General features: G+C 42.3%; 1 protein-coding gene across 1 annotated transcript in view; it reads right to left on the bottom strand.

Moving 5' to 3' along the window:
* LOC115461563 (acid ceramidase-like) overlaps positions 1-15,355 on the bottom strand; it is a 321,963-nt gene extending 306,608 nt beyond the window's left edge. Inside the window, exons 1-2 of the mRNA XM_030191472.1 lie at positions 15,187-15,355; positions 2,065-2,111 (exon numbers count right to left, since the gene is read on the bottom strand). Coding sequence (XP_030047332.1) covers positions 2,065-2,111; positions 15,187-15,267 — 128 coding nt within the window. The 5' untranslated portion in view covers positions 15,268-15,355. The remainder of the gene's footprint in view (positions 1-2,064; positions 2,112-15,186) is intronic.
* Between the last annotated feature and the right edge of the window lie 1,697 nt (positions 15,356-17,052).

Raw genomic sequence — 17,052 nt, 5'->3', positions numbered from 1 at the left:
CTGCCGGAACCGCCACGGAGGTAAATTTAAAAAGAAAAAAGAAAGAAAAGGGATGTTGGGGGGAGAGAAGAGGGTGGGCAGTTGAACAATGGGAGCGGGAGGGCAGGGGAGAAACGACAACATGGATGCGAAGGGGGGGGGGCGAAGAGGGCGGGCCAGGCTGGGACATGGGAGAGAGAGGAGCATGGATGCGAGGGGGGTCATGGAAGGGAGAGAGGGGAATTGCTGGAAAAGGATGAATGGAGGGGGCAGGGTACAGAGGAGCATGGATGGGCATGGATTGGGAGGGCAGGGCTCAGGGAGAGAGGGGAATTGCTGGAAAGGGATGAATGGAGGGGGCAGGGCTCAGGGAGAGAGGAGAAATTGCTGGACATAGAGGGGAGGGAAGAGAGATGGAGATGAAATGAGGGAAAAGGAAGAGAGGAGAAAAACTGCACATGGATGAAGAAAATAGGCAGAAGCTGAGGACCAGAAATGAAGAAGAAAGGAAGAAAGGAAAGAAATAAATGGAAAGGAAGCCCTGGAAACGGAGTTAAGAGGACAGATAGCAGCAGAATCAGATACTGGGCCAGCATGATCAGAAAAAGAAAGTCACCAGACAACAAAGGTAGAAAAAAAAAATCATTTTATTTTCATCTTAGTGTTTGGAATATGTCCACTTTGAGAATTTACATCTGCTATCTTATTTTGCAATGTATAGCAATTTCTTTCTAAGAATATCGCTGACAATTCCTGTCAGTGTGGCAAGTGGTGAGCGATCATTTTCACAGGGGGGGGGGGGGGGGCGCCGCCGCCAACTGATAGTCTGCAGGGGGGCCGCCAACTGATAGGCTGCAGGGGGGCGCCAGAGACCCTAGGCACGGCCCTAATGAAGGCCCTGAAATGAAGCTGCCTATTTCAAGCGCTGTGCTGCTGCTACTGTCAGTAATTGAGCAAGTGAGGATTGGCAACAGGGAGGGGGGCAGAAAGAGAGTTGCTGGACCAGCGTAAAAGGAGATGTGCTGCTAGACTGGGCGGGAGGAGGAAGAGGTGCTCCTGGACCCAGGAAAGGAGGAGGAAGGGAGGTAGAGATGCAGCATTTGGCTCTTGGGTGTGTGCTGCCTTGGTTCATTGGGTTCCATTTATAAAATACAAAAACAAAGCCAAAAGTGGAGAACTTTTGCTTCTGGTTTTTCTTTCTTTTTTTTTTTTTTAAAGAAATAAACCCTAAGTCTCATTGATAATTTTTACTCAGGGGCCCTGTCACTAAGTGGCGGTAAGCATTAACACATGCCTACTGCACTCTAAAAAATAACTACTGTAGGACGCATTCAGGCATCCCACAGTAGTTCTGGGACCGGCAAACCAATCCCGCACTAAAAGAAATAAACTATTTTTCAGTATGTGTGTGGGGGGAGGGGTGTTTGCAGGCGGAGAGCAGGTGTGCCCTGTGCTGATCTGGAAGCGCGAGTAAATTGCCGCACACTGCCTGATTAGAGCCTTCACCGCCTAGTAAACAGGTGGCAGTAAGGGCTCATGCACTAATGGCCACATACTAATTGGGAAATTAAGACGTGGTCATGAACAGAAAAAATAAAAACGGCAGCCATTTTACTGCCGTGCTAAATGCAGCCTCAGAACGTGGGAAACTGATGTGCTAAAAATAGCATAGGCTACTTTTTAACATGGCTTAGTAAAAGGTCCCCTCAATTTGTAAGGACACCACGCCACCTGTCCTTACCCCCACGCCTGGTTTAGAGAGCCCTACTGTACAAGCCAGAACTGAAAGAGAAGAAAGAATTTTAAAAAGTTAATCAAACCCTACTATCATCTACATAATCAATAAGGTGTACATTTTATTTAGACTGAACCCTGTGATAAAGATTCAGAAGAAAGTTTGCTACCTGGCTCATTTTCATCCAAATGAACTTTCCTGTGAAACTGATGACTCATACTTCATAGGTATGTATGTCAGCCATTTATCTTACAGTGTTATAGCATTCTTTCTAAAGCAGAGCAACGCAAATATATGATTACGCACAAAGTCAAGACATGCTGCAAAACTTAAGGCAATACGTCACTCACGTAGGTCCAGAAGGCGGGTAAGTTCCAGTTCTACAATCTTCTGTGTACTAAAATGGAAATGTGCAAACAGATAAGAATATTATACTACCAACTTCCCAAGTTTGTAACAAATGTTTTCAGTCAACATTATTTCTATACCCACTCAACAAAGCCAGAAAAAGAAATCAAAAACTGACTCCTGTAGCTGGCATTGAAGCAGCACCACTGGTCAACAAGTAACACCCAAAAAAGTAAGACAAGGATCATGGACTCCATAAGCTCCTGCCAGAGGCTAGAAACCAAATCACATGAAAGATGTTATCAATAGAAATCAAACAAAATAAAACATGGAAAAGAAAATAAGATGATACCTTTTTTATTGGACATAACTTAATACATTTCTTGATTAGCTTTTGAAGGTTGCCCTTCTTCGTCAGATCCGAAATAAGCAAATGTGGTAGCAGATAGTATGGGTGTTGGTAGGTGAGAGGAGGGTAATAAACAGAGAAATAAACAGAGAAATACAGCTTATGGTTTATAATGGGTTAGAAAACCCAGATCCTTATTAAGTCCTGTTTGTTGTATGTCAAAATATTCAATCATTCTTATTTCAAAGGTCTTATGTTCCTGTATTGTTTTAAAATTACCTTTCAGTATTCTTACTGTGAAATCACTGGTGCAGTGTTCTGGTCTTGTGAAGTGTTGGCCCACAGGGGTGGGGGCTTGACTGGCACCGGCTATTTTCATGTGATGTCTGTGCAGATTGAATCTTGTCTTAAGCATCTGGCCTGTTTCTCCAATATAGCATCCTTCGTTACATTTTTTACACTGAATGATATATACCACATTGGAAGATGAGCATGTAAAATAGTCCTTTATGTTGAATATTTTTCCTTTGTGAATGACTGTGGGGTCTTGTGAAATGTTTTGGCATAGTTTGCAGCTGGCTGTGTTACACAGAAACGTGCCCTTTTCTTTTTCCGTCTGTGTTGGAAGTTTGCTTCTGATCAGCTTGTGTTTTAAATTTGGTGGCTGTCGGAAGGCCAGCACTGGTGGGGATGGGAATCTCTCTTTCAGTAATTCATCTTCCTGGAGTAGTGGCTGTAGTTCTCTTATGATTTTCCTCAGTTTTTCCAGCTCTGGGTTGTATGTCACTACAAGGGGAATTCTGTCTGTGGCTTTTTTTTCCTTTGTACATGGAAGATGTTGAAATCCAGCCTCCACATTCCCCAGCCAAATGTTCTGCCACACGATTGCAAATAGAATGTTGGGTATTATTAGGAAAGGTATGGAAAACAGGTGTGAGGATGTTATAATGCCGTTGCATCGCTCCATGGTGCGACTGCACCTTGAGTATTGTGTTCAATTCTGGTTGCCACATCTCAAGAAAGATATAGTAGAACTGGAAAAGGTGCAGCAAAGGGCGACTAAAATGATAGCGGGGATGGGACGACTTCCCTATGAAGAAAGACTAAGGAGGCTTGGGCTTTTCAGCTTGGAGAAGAGACGGCTGAGGGGAGACATGATAGAGGTATATAAAATAATGAGTGGAGTGGAACAGGTGGATGTGAAGCATCTGTTCACGCTTTCCAAAAATACTAGGACTAAGGGGCATGCGATGAAACTACAGTGTAGTAAATTTAAAACAAATCGGAGAAAAGTTTTCTACACCCAACGCATAATTAAACTCTGGAATTCATTGCTGGAGAACTTGGTGAAGGCGGTTAGCTTAGCAGAGTTTAAAAAGGGGTTCGACGGTTTCCTAAAGGACAAGTCCATAAACCACTACTAAATGGACTTGGGAAAAATCCACAATTCCAGGAATAACATGTATAGAATGTTTGTATGTTTGGGAAGCTCGCCAGGTGCCCTTGGCCTGGATTGGCCGCTATCGTGGACAGGATGCTGGGCTCGATAGACCCTTGGTCCTTTCCCAGTGTGGCATTACTTATGAAAGACCTGACTTATTTACTTTTAAGTCCTCCCAACTCCCCACAAAGCATTAGAGTTTTCAAGCCAGTCTTATTTTCTCATCAGAGTATAAGGGCACCAAGAGGCATATTTTCAAAGCACTTAGCCTTCCAAAGTTCCATAGGTTTCTATGGAACTTTGGAAGGCTAAGTGCTTTGAAAATATGCCTCCAAGTGTACTATTTATTTTATTTATTTCTTTATTGCATTTGTACCCCACATTATCCCACCTTTTTGCAGGCTCAATGTGGCTTACAGGGTGTTAATTTGGTATGATCATTACATAGTATTAGATACAGTCGGTAATAAATTGGAAGTAAAAGAGGAATTAATTAGAAGGTAATGTGTAAGGTCGTGTCGAAGTGTTTTAGAGCGTTTGGGTGATGTATGGAGTAGTATGATTCATCAAGGATTGTTTTTGTAGGCTATGTTGAAGAGAAATGTCTTCAAAGATTTGTAGTTTGATTCATCAAGGATTGTTTTTGTAGGCTTTGTTGAAGAGAAATGTCTTCAAAGATTTGCGAAAGTTGGTTAAGTTGTCCGTGGTTTTCAGGGTCTTGGGTAGTGCGTTCCATAGCTGTGTACTTTTGTATGCAAAGGTAGTAGCGTATGCCTGTTTGTATTTGGTTCCTTTGCAGCTGGGGAAGTTCAAGTTGAGGAACTTACGGGCTGATTTTCTGGCATTTCTGGGTGGTAAGTCTATTAGGTTCAGCATGTAGATTGGGGCCTCTGCGTGAATGATTTTGTATACGGTCGTGCAGATCTTGAACTCAATTCGTTCCTTGAGCGGGAGCCAGTGTAGCTTCTCTCTTAGGTGTTTTGCGCTTTCGTATTTGGGTTTTCCAAAAATGAGATGGGCTGCGGTGTTCTGGGCTGTTTGGAGTTTTTTAATGGTCTGTTCTTTACATCCTACATACAGAGCATTGCAATAGTCCAGGTGACTTATCACTAGTGATTGTACCAGGGTGCGGAAGACGTATCTAGGGAAAAAAGGTTTTATTCTTTTGAGTTTCCACATTGAGTAGAACATTTTTTTCGTTGTGTTCTTCACATGGGTATCGAGTGTGAGGTTTCGATCAATAGTGACTCCCAGAATTTTCAGATTTTCTGAGATGGGAAGTGTGCAGTAAGGTGTGGTTATGGTAGGATAGTTGCTTATGTTGTATTGGGATGTGAGAACCAGACATTAAGTTTTTTTCTGCGTTCAGTTTTAACTTGAATGAGTCTGCCCAAGAGTGCATGATGTGGAGGCTCTGATTGATCTCGTTAGTTATTTCGTTTAGGTTGTTTTTGAACGGGATATAGATCGTCACGTCATCCGCATATATATAGGGGTTAAGGTTCTGATTTGCTAGTAGCTTGGCCAGTGGTGTCATCATCAGGTTGAAAATTGTTGGCGAGAGGGGGGATCCCTGAGGAACTCCACACTCCGGTGTCCAGGGTGGTGATCTGTCATTGTTCGTTGCTACTTGGTAGGACCTGGTGGTGAGGAAGCCTTTGATCCAGTTGAGAACTGGGCCTCCGATTCCAAAATATTCTAATAAGTGTAGTAATATTTCATGGTCTACCATGTCGAAAGCACTAGACATGTCGAATTGTAGTACGAGTATATTTTTGCCGGTTGCAATTGTTTTTTTTTGAATGAATTCATAGCAGACACAAGTACAGTTTCAGTGCTGTGGTTTGATCTGAATCCTGATTGAGACTCATGTAGAATTGAGTGTTTGGTTAGGTATTCCGTGAGTTGTTTCGTCACTATGCCCTCCATCAGTTTTGTTATGAGCGGGATGGAGGCGACTGGTCGGTAGTTTGTTAGGTCCATTGTGTTTTTCTTGGCATCTTTTGGCAATGGTGTGAGAAGGATATTTCCTTTGTCCTTAGGGAAGAGACCATTTAGGAGTCTGTAATTCAGTTGGTTCGTGAGGTCTATTTTGAATTGTTTGGGGGCAGTTTTTAGTAAGCTAATCGGGCAGATGTCAAGTTTGCATTGCGATTTGGCGTATTTTCCAAGCCAGTGTGTGAGTTCATCCATTGTAATCAAGTCAAAGTTGGTCCATGATCTGTCCGCTGGATATTCCCCAGGTTTCGGGTCTAGGCATTCAAGGATGCTTGTATATTCAGTGGTAGTGATTGGAATCATGCGTCGGAGCTTTATGATTTTCTCTTTGAAATATTTTGCTAGGTTAGTAGCCGATGGGGTTTCTGTGCTATTTGAGGTGACCAGTGTGGTGTCTAGGAGATTGTTTACAAGTGAGAAGAGTTTGTGCGTGTCCTTGTAATTTGGTCCTATTATAGTTCTGTAGTGCATTCTTTTGGCTTGTCTGATTTTGTATTTGTATTTCCTTTGTACCTGTTTCCATTCTTTGAGCGTGTTTTCATCTTGTTTTTTTCTCCAAGCTCTTTCTAGTCTTCTAGCCTGTGTTTTTAGTTCTTTCAGCTCTTCGTTGAACCAAGGGATTGAACTTTTCCTATGTGAGGTCCTAGTTTGGAGTGGTGCTATTTTGTCTAGCACTGTTCTGCATCTTTTATCCCACTCCTGTAAAAATTGGGGCGAGTCTGTAATTGTTGTCCATTCGTCGGTGTATATTTGTTGCCAGAATTTTAGCGGATCTATCTTGCCTCTTGTAGTGTATGTCCTTTTTTCTTGTTTTTGTTGTATTGCTTTTGTTTTCCAGAGGAGCGATGTGTTTGCCTTGTAGTGGTCTGACCATGGTATGGCTATCCATTTTGTGTCTTTTATTCTGATGTTCTCTTCTGGTGAAAATTTGTGGGTTATGATGTCTAATGTATGTCCTTTCTTGTGGGTGGGTTGCATATTAGGCCAGCGGATATCCCAAAGTTGAAGGAATTCCTTGCATTCGTGTACGTTGTTTGTGTTTATATTTTCCAGATGAAGGTTGATGTCTCCCACTATAAGAATATTTTGGGAAAACAAGCAGGTGTTTGATATGAAGTCCATGAAGTGTGCCTGGGCATTTTGCCATTTGGCCGGAGGTCTATAAAATAGGATTATATTGAGTTGGTCGTGCAGGTTGGGGTGGTTGATCCTGACTGAGGCTATTTCGAGATGGGGAAGGATTGATTCCGCTGTTGTTGTGACTGTGAATTGGGCTTTATAAATTATGGCTATTCCTCCACCTCTTTTTCCTTCTCTTGCCCAATGGATACATTTGTACCCTGGTGGGCAAAGCTCTAGGATTATTGGGTCTTTGGCGTTATGAGTCCAGGTTTCATTAATGAGAAGGAAGTCAAGGTCATCTGCTGTTATCCAGTCAGTTATCGTTGTGGTTTTTTCGATTACTGATCTAGCATTAGAGTAGCCCACGTTTACTAATTGGTATTGCTCCCTTGAGTTCAGGTTTGTATTTATTTTTATCAGTTGTCTGTGTTCTTGATATGTGGATGCGGTGCTCTCTCTTTTTATCATTCCTTGTTGGTGTCTGTGGGTGTTAGGGTTGTAGTGGACTTTGTTGTTGTTTCTTGAGGGCATGATTAGTGTATGTGCGGTGTGTGGTAATTATTAGGTGTGTCGTGGATTGTTTGTACTTGTATGAATATGATGAGGCAACAGATAGTTAAGGTTATTTTGCTGGGGTACATATCAGCAATGAAGACACTGCAGCGATTTCTAAAGTGACAGTGCCTAGGATATAGAGTGTAATGTGTGCGGTGTGTCTATTGGGCCCTAAATTGTGACTACAGCCCAGAACTCAAACTGCAGCAGCCTTTCAGTCCGAGATGTGGGTGTAAAGTATGTGCAATGATGGATTTCAAACCACTGCCCAGGTTCCGACGTGGAACGTTTCACATAGTTTCATCAGGGGGGTTAGCTCCGTCAACCGCTATTCCTGTACATTCAGCAAACATGCAGCAAGCAAGCAGGAGAATTAGTAAAAATCCTGGCAGCAGACAAGCATAATAACAGAAAGTCCCATCAGCAATCAAGCAGGCTAGCAAGCAAATTATGTGTAGATCTATTGCAGCTGTTCCCATCGGCAACAGAAAACAGCAAAAGTCCCAGCTACAATCAAGCAAGTAAGCAGGATTATGTGTGGCTCTATTGCAGCTGATCCCATCGGCCAACGAAAACAGCAAAAGTCCCAGCTACAATCAGGCAGGTAAGCAGAATTATGTGTAGTTCTATTGCCGCTGATCCCATCAGCAATAGAAGATAGCCAAAGTCCTAGCAACAGTCAGTTAAGCAGAGTTATATGCATGTGTTTAAAAGTAGCAAGTCAATTAATACAGTTAAGTGAACATTTAAACATATAAGTGTAGCATATCATTTATAATGCAAGGCAGTTTAGAAGCATTTAGAAGTGGGCGGCTAAAAGCAAGCATTTAAAAAATCTAGAGATGCATTTAAGAATAGAAGGAATTGAGATAATTATGCTGATCAGATTCTTAAAAGTTTCTTACCACAATATTTCAGTAATCAGAGTAGCCATTCAACTAATGCATCTATCCTTGCAATTTATCACAAGAATTCTTTGCTACTATATTACAGTGTTACAATGTTACAGCAAGCAAAGAGTTAACTTGTACAGGCAGAAGGTCTAGGTTATACCATCAATCTATTTTGAGTAGGAGCTTCCTCCCAAAAGGGTAAAGTTCCCAATCATCGGGTTTTCTTTTTCTTTCTTTATTTTTATTTTCTCTGCTCGCCGCGTGGCAGCACTAGTGCAGGCCCTTTCTCCCACTCTGATGCCATGAAAAGATCCTCACCCTCATAAGTTCTTTACATCTGTATGGCCAACCAACTAGGAGCTGCCTACCCTCTGCCCTGGTCTACCTCAAACCGTGTCTTCCAAGGAGGTTCCCCAACAGCATCAGTAATTCACAGCCACTGCTTGCTGCCTGCTCAAAGCCTCTCTTCTGCTGCGAACCCCCTCCCCCTCTAATGCAACTTCCTGTTTATGCAGGGGCAGACTGGGACAGAAGAGAGGCTCCAAGCAGGCTGCAAACAGTGGCTGTGAGTTATTGCTGCTGCCAGGCAACCTCTTTGAAGACACATTTTAAGGTACACGGGGAGGGGAGTTAGGGAAGAAATAGAAAAGCCATGGACCAGAGGGGAGGGAGAATAGATGCACCCAGAAGGGAAGAAAGTGATGGATCCAAAGATAAATAATGGACCTGAAGGCGGAAGGGAGGGAGGGAAGAGAGAGGAAGAGATGTTAGCCCACAGGAGCAGGGAGGAACAGGAAAGAAATGATTCGACTTAGACCGCAGGATGTAACTCTGGAGTGGAGAGAGGTAAGCTAAGGTTGCGACGGGTAGAATATATTTTGGTAGTTAAAGGTCTGATTGTGGGAAAACAGTGTATTTTACAACATTGGATAAAGGAGGATGCTCCAACATTTTGGGAATGGAGGAATGCATTCCATAGCTTGCTGGTGTTGGAAGCTAGAGGAGCTAAGAAAACACCTAAACGTAAAAAAGAGTTTTTGGAGGTGTGGGAACCATATATCCAGTCACTGTCAGGAAGAGCTCGCAGCTTAATTCTGAACTCCATGTCATTATAAGGGGATAGGGAGGGAGGGGGGCTCATGGGGGGGGGGGGAACAAGTTGAGAGGGTTGGGTGTTGGAGGAGAATGTTATAATCATAATGCATAGGAGACTGCTATGCAAATGGAAGCTTACTACTTAGCTAGGAATATATGGAAATAACTGAAAACTGTGATACCGTTTCCATGTAACAAAACAGAGTGTACTCAAAAAAATGTTAGAAATATTGAACAATAGATGTTCAGGTTGAACTAATGTATACCGGTTAATGTGTTCAATAAAAATTATTTACACATAAAACATGGACGTCTATTTTTTTCGAAAATACGGTTCGGTCCGCCCCTTCACGGACCCGTTCTCGGAGATAAACACCCATGGAGATAGACGTTTTCGTTCAATTATGCCCCTCTAAGTGTCCTAAAGCAACATTATCTGCTGCTATTACTGAATCTATGTTTTTTCTATACCACAGGGCTTTATTGACCCCTCATAAATGTAAAGCAATTGATCCATCTAAATCAGACTTATGTTGGTCATGTTAATCGCAAAAAGGAACGTTGCTGCATTTAATTTATGAATGTCCTAATGCTTTAATTTTTTGGCAAGATGTCTGGTCCAAACTACAGGATATTTTTCAGTCACCATTATTACCCATGTATATAATATGGAAATCTATATCCATTCCTTTTCCATTATCTGATGAAGACAAATTACTTTTTGACTTCTTAATTACCACAGAATTAAAACTGATCATTTCTCATTGGAAAGACAATACCCAACTCAAAATCTATCTCTGGTGGAACTGGACTCTTACATTAAAAAAAATATAAACAAGCTCTTTAGTTTCATCACAGTGAAGTGCACCAGCGTTAATTAAAAAATGGAATACACTGGACTCGTTTCTTGCTTCAAATGTTTCTTAATTTTATGGCTTTGCATACCCACAGTAGCTCTGTTATTGCAGCTGTTATGTTACTCAGTTTTTGTGTTGACCTGTTATATTTCACGATAAAACAAAAATAATTAAAAAAAAAGTCACTGCACTAGTTTAATACTTCTACAGGTCAAGCAGCAGGGGCAGACAGAGTGGAGTGGAGTGGGCCCCCCCCCCACTCAGCCGCTGCCCGACACCTCCCCTACCGCCACATTCGACGTTCCTGCTGCCCCAGTCCTACCTGAGGGGTCCTGGTGGTGACCTCTGTGTGGGGGGGGGGGGGGAGACATGTTCTTTCCTGCCCTCTGCGCTGCCACTATTCCCCCACCTGCCAGCACCGCCATGCTTTCAAAATAGTGGCCGAGACTTCCCACGGTGGTCTTATGGGTCTCAGCCGCCGTTTTTAAAATACAGTAGTGGTAAGAGTAAATGGTGGTAGTACAGCGGGCCAGGTAGGAAAGAACTTGTCCCCCCCCCCCCCAAGTTACAAGCAGCGTGCCTGTCAAGGTAGAACTGGGGAGGGCTGTGGTGTGCGCTGGGCATCGCCTCTGGGCCCTCGGGCACTGCCCTGTTGCCCGAATGGTCAGTCCGACCCTGACAAGCACCATGTTACCAGTGCCAGGGGGTGTAGCCAACATTGGATTGGGGGGGGGGGGGTGCCAATGCATTTCCTCCTCTTCCCCCTCCCATTCCCACCACAAAGTTAATCTTACCTTTACTATTCCCCCCCCCCTCAATGACATTAATCTTACTTCAACTGCTCACCTCTGTCCCCACACCACTGGCACCATCAGTGTCAGACTAAATAGTTTAGCACATACTTTTGTAGTTCTGTTATCACAGAAAACTATAGTACTCTTAACAAATGTACTCCACTCGTTGTCTGCAAAATATCTTATCTATTTAATCTGTTTAATTATCAAAACATCTCCATGCTATATACTAAAACCCACTTCAGGTTTTGTAAAAATCTCATTTACCCATATGATGTATTTTCACATAACTTATCAGCAGCTTAACACACATTCAATCTTCACCTGGCACTTGTCTTCAGCTTATATCAATTGCCTTTCATGTCTTAAAATAGTTCATTGTCAAAACGGGTTTAAAAAACCGCTTTTCTTCAAATATATGGCAACCTTAACTTGCATTAGGAATTGCCCGTGTTGAAAATAGTTCAAATATGCATAGCCTCTTGCCGATACCAGATGCAGTAGGCCAACTGCTACTGTTGTTTATTGTCAATATTTTAGTATTTTATAAGACATAAGTACATAAGTAATACCACACTGGGAAAAGACCAAAGGTCCATCGAGCCCAGCATCCTGTCCACGACAGCGGCCAATCCAGGCCAAGGGCACCTGGCGAGCTTCCCAAACGTACAAACATTCTATACATGTTATTCTTGGAATTGTGGATTTTTCCCCAAGTCCATTTAGTAGTGGTTTATGGACTTGTCCTTTAGGAAACCGTCTAGCCCCTTTTTAAACTCTGCTAAGCTAACCGCCTTCACCACGTTCTCCGGAAACGAATTCCAGAGTTCAATTGCGCGTTGGGTGAAGAAACATTTTCTCCAATTTGTTTTAAATTTACTACACTGTAGTTTCATCGCATGCCCCCTAGTCCTAGTATTTTTGGAAAGCATGAACAGACGCTTCATATCCACCTGTTCCACTCCACTCATTATTTTATATACCTCTATCGTGTCTCCCCTCAGCCGTCTCTTCTCCAAGCTGAAAAGCCCTAGCCTCCTTAGTCTTTCTTCATAGGGAAGTCGTCCCATCCCCGCTATCATTTTAGTCGCCCTTCGCTGCACCTTTTCCAATTCTACTATATCTTTCTTGAGATGCGGCAACCAGAATTGAACACAGTACTCAAGGTGCGGTCGCACCCTGGAGCGATACAACAGCATTATAACATCCTCACACCTGTTTTCCATACCTTTCCTAATGATACCCAACATTCTATTCGCTTTCCTAGCTGCAGCAGCACACTGAGCAGAAGGTTTCAGTATATTATCGACGACACCCAGATCCCTTTCTTGGTCCGTAACTCCTAACGTGGAACCTTGCATGACGTAGCTATATTTCGGGTTCTTTTTTCCCACATGCATCACCTTGCACTTGCTCACATTAAACGTCATCTGCCATTTAGCCGCCCAGTCTCGTAAGGTCCTTCTGTAATTTTTCACAATCCTGTCGCGAGTTAACGACTTTTAATAACTTTGTGTCATCAGCAAATTTAATTACCTCGCTAGTTACTCTCATCTCTAAATCATTTATAAATATGTTAAAAAGCAGCGACCCCTGAGGAACCCCACTAACTACCCTTCTTGTGGATAGGACGTTGAAATCTTCCGCTCAATGTGCTGCGGCGGCCAAGAAGGCGAACAGAATGTTGAGTATTATTAGAAAAGGGATGGAAAACAAGCATGAGAATGTTATAATGCCGTTATATCGCTCCATGGTGTGACCGCACCTGGAGTATTGTGTTCAGTTCTGGTCCCCTCATCTCAAAAAAGATATAAAGGAATTGGAGAAGGTGCAGAGAAGGGCGATGAAAATGATAAAAGGGATGGGACGACTACCTTATGAGGAGAGGTTAAGAAGGCTAGGATTCTTTAGCCTGGAGAAAAGGCGGCTGAGGGGTGATATGATAGAGGTCTACAAAATTTTGAGTGGGGTAGAGCGGACAGATGTGAAGTGTTTGTTTACGCTTTCTAACAATAATAGAACTAGGGGACACAAGATGAAATTAGAATGTGGTAGGTTTAAAACAAATTGGAAAAAGATTTTCTTTACTCAGCGCGTTGTTAGACTCTGGAACTCATTGCTGGAGAAGGTAGTTACGGCAGCTGGCCTTGCTGAGTTTAAAGGGGGTCTGGACAGATTCCTGAAGGAAAAGTACATTGATCATTATTAAATTTTGGGATTTTGCCAGGTTCTTGGGGCCTGGATTGGCCGCTGTCGGAGACGGAATGCTGGGCTTGATGGACCTTTGGTCTTTTCCCAGCGTGGCAGTGCTTATGTACTTCTCCATTGTGAATACTGCCCATTTAACCCCACTCTCTGTTTCCTATCCTTCAACCAGTTTTTAATCCACAATAGGACATTTCCTCCTATCCCATGACCCTCCAATTTCCTCTGTAGCCTCTCATGAGGTACCTTGTCAAACGCCTTTTGAAAATCCAGATACACAATATCAACCGGCTCCCCTTTGTCCACATGTTTGTTTACTCCTTCAAAGAATTGAAGTAAATTGGTTTCCCCACACAAAAGCCGTGCTGACTTGGTCTCAGTAATCCATGTCCTTGGATGTGCTCTGTAATTTTGTTTTTGATAATAGTCTCTACCATTTTCCCCGGCACCGACGTCAGACTCACCAGTCTATAAATTTCCTGGATCTCCCCTGGAACCTTTTTTAAAAATCGGCGTTACATTACCCACCCTCCAATCTTCCGGTATCATGCTCGATTTTAAGGATAAATTACATATCACTAACAGTAGCTCTGCATTTCAGGTTTTCCTTCCTCAGGAGGAATTAGTTTTCAAACCCTTCAGGAATAACCTCCAAGTGGGGTGTCCTAAGCCCCCCCCCCCCCCCCCCACTTGGAGGTTATTCCCGAAGGGTTTGAGAAATAGTTCCTCCTGAGGAAGGAAAACCCGAAATACGGTCTCGCATTGAGGAACGGCATTTGTTTCAACTGACCAGTTTGGTTTGGTGGTTTTGTTGAGATCCTATCCCCGTAAAGGTGATCTGTCATATAAAATACTAAAATATGGACAATAAACAACAGTAGCAGTTGGCCTATTGCATCTGGTATCGGCAAGAGGCTCTGGATATTTGAACTACTTTCAACACGGGCAATTCTCAGTGCAAGTCAAGGTTGCCATATACTTGAAGAAAAGCGGTTTTTTTAAACTCGTTTTGACAATGAACTAAAGACATAAAAGGCAATTGATATAAGCATAAGACAAGTGCCAGGTGAAGACTTAACGTGTGTTAAGCTGCTGATAAGTTATGTGAAAATACACCATATGGGTAAATGTGATTTTTACAAAACCTGAAGTGGGTTTTCGTATATAGCATGGAGATGTTTTGATAATTAAACAGATTAAATAGATAATAAGATATTTTGCAAACAACGAGTGGAGTACATTTGTTAGAGTACTATTGTTTAGTTTTGTACTCTGTTATAAATTATTATTTCCCCTGTGTAAGCAAATCACAGGAAACTAGCCAGAAATGGGGGGGGGGGGGGGGGGGAGCAAAGGTTGCACATTTAACCCATTCTCAAACTATCCTCAGAAACATGAAATCAGTTTAATACAGAGATCATCATCTACAACTTTCATGGTTACCTTCACTTTTATATACTTATGGGGAAAACCTGTAATGTAGTAAAGAAAAAAAATACTTATTTTTCTTCCTTTACAAAGAGGAAAAGAGGAACGTACAAGCTTTTTTTCATTACAAAAAAAATATATATTTCTTCCAGGAGCTTCACAGAGAGCAAAAAGGCATTTCAGGATGTCGAGTAACCAGTGCCTCCAGCTGCCGATGTTACCCGAAAGCAACTGTCCTTTTAATTTTCCCTGGAAAACTCGGGAAATCAAGCCAACAGAACTTTATCCTCTGATACCTCTACCCCAGTTGCACCGCAAAACTAGTGATCCCCAACCTGGACCTAAAGGACCATCGGCTGCGACTCGATCTCCCTTTCCCTCACTCACCGGAGGTATATCCTGTGCCCTCGTCCACAGCCCACAGAGAAACAGCAACGCACAACACCACACAGAAAAACCCAACGCCATGGCACCAGGAACTCAGCGAAAATGCAAAAGCTCACACGCTTGTCACACTACTACCCTAACCCAACTCCTGTTAAATAACCCGCCCAACTTAGCATGACCACCAAACCCATAACTGCGCGAGAACCACGCCCCCATCTACCACAGCACCACCCACTAGAACCAGGTGCCCCGCCCATGCTGCAGCACAGGCCAGCTCAAAATGCAGCACGCACGCACCTGCTACAAGCACCCACACTCTAGCAAGTGTAATCCAGAATCTGATCTCCTCTCCTTTCCGCCCTCAGCTGCAAGATTTGCCACGGTTTTTGTTCACCCAAAATTGCAAAAGCTGTTGAAAACACTAGCGAAAGGTTATTAGATATAACGGACTGCCTATTCGTGGTCCATCTGTAATAAGTCTAAAGCTGTTTCAGTAGGTAGGTACAGGAGAAAAGATTTTTTTTTAACCTATTTGAAAGCTTCCCGTATGTAGACATAAATATCATGAAATAACAATTGAATATCACTAAAACAGCTTCAAAAATTATTGTAGGTGGTAGAAACAACAAGTGTCTACACTTGTGGAAATTTTTTTTACCTTATATACTTAATATAGTATCAATATTAGGCTAGAATCTACTAATATATAAAACCAGCTTCTGAATGTGCATTACTTCACTGTTTTAACTATGAAGAGCAGAGTAAGATGTTAGATCACCCAGAGACCTTTAGGAATGGAACAACATTGTAAAGTCGTTTGTATCTTAACTTGGGAGCAATTTATGACTCCGATATATTATGGATAATCTGATCTCATGGTCAAGAGATGAAGGAGACTATCATGGAGACGATGCAGCCAGTAGTAAACTAAGCTTCTGTAATGATGAATCATTCTTTTTATGTATTCCTTTGATCCTTTTGTGTTCAAGATGCCAAATTCCCTATATAAGGAGCTGGCTTTTTTTTTCCCCAGAATATAGAACATAGCTTGTCTGCCATTAAGACTTGTATGTTCTCATATATTGATATATCAATAAATAATTGTTAAATTGAGCACAGGGGATGGGACGACTTCCCTATGAGGAAAGGCTAAAGCGGCCAGGGCTCTTCAATTCGGAGAAAAGGTGGCCGAGGGGAGATATGATAGAGGTTTATAAAATAATGAGTGGAGTTGAAGGGGTAGATGTGAAGCGTCTGTTTACGCTTTCCAAAAATACTAGGACTAGGGGGCATGCGATGAAACTACAAACTAGTACATTTAAAACGAATCGGAGAAATTTTTTCTTCACTCAACGTGTAATTAAACTCTGGAATTCGTTGCCAGAGAATGTGGTAAAGGTGGTTAGCTTGGCGGAGTTTTAAAAAGGTTTGGACGGCTTCCTAAAGGAAAAGTCTATAGACCATTATTAAATGGACTTGGAGAAAATCCACTATTTCTGGGATAAGCAGTATAAAATGTTTTGTACTTTTTTGGGATCATGCTGGGTATTTGTGACATGGATTGACCACTGTTGGAAACAGAATGCTGGGCTTGATGGACCTTTGGCCTGTCCCAGTATGGCAATATTATGTACTTATGTAGGCTAGTGTTCTTTATTTAGAGTTCTACACACTGTTCTTTCTATACAAACAGATGGCCAAATTTCAGTGAGGATATCCTGTTTCCTTTTGGGCTCGTGTCAACAAAATAAAATTAAATATTTTCTTTCATGCAGATCCCTTTTGTTTAAACATAATTAAATGGGCTACAAGACCCAAGACACTCCATTGGTTTTCTTTTATTTTGTTCTTGTGATGAATTATACT

The sequence above is a fragment of the Microcaecilia unicolor genome, chromosome 2 (assembly GCF_901765095.1).
Source record: "Microcaecilia unicolor chromosome 2, aMicUni1.1, whole genome shotgun sequence".
NCBI classification, from domain to species: domain Eukaryota; kingdom Metazoa; phylum Chordata; class Amphibia; order Gymnophiona; family Siphonopidae; genus Microcaecilia; species Microcaecilia unicolor.
The sequence above is the reverse complement of the archived record's forward strand: the minus strand, read 5'-3'. Positions and strand labels throughout refer to the sequence as shown.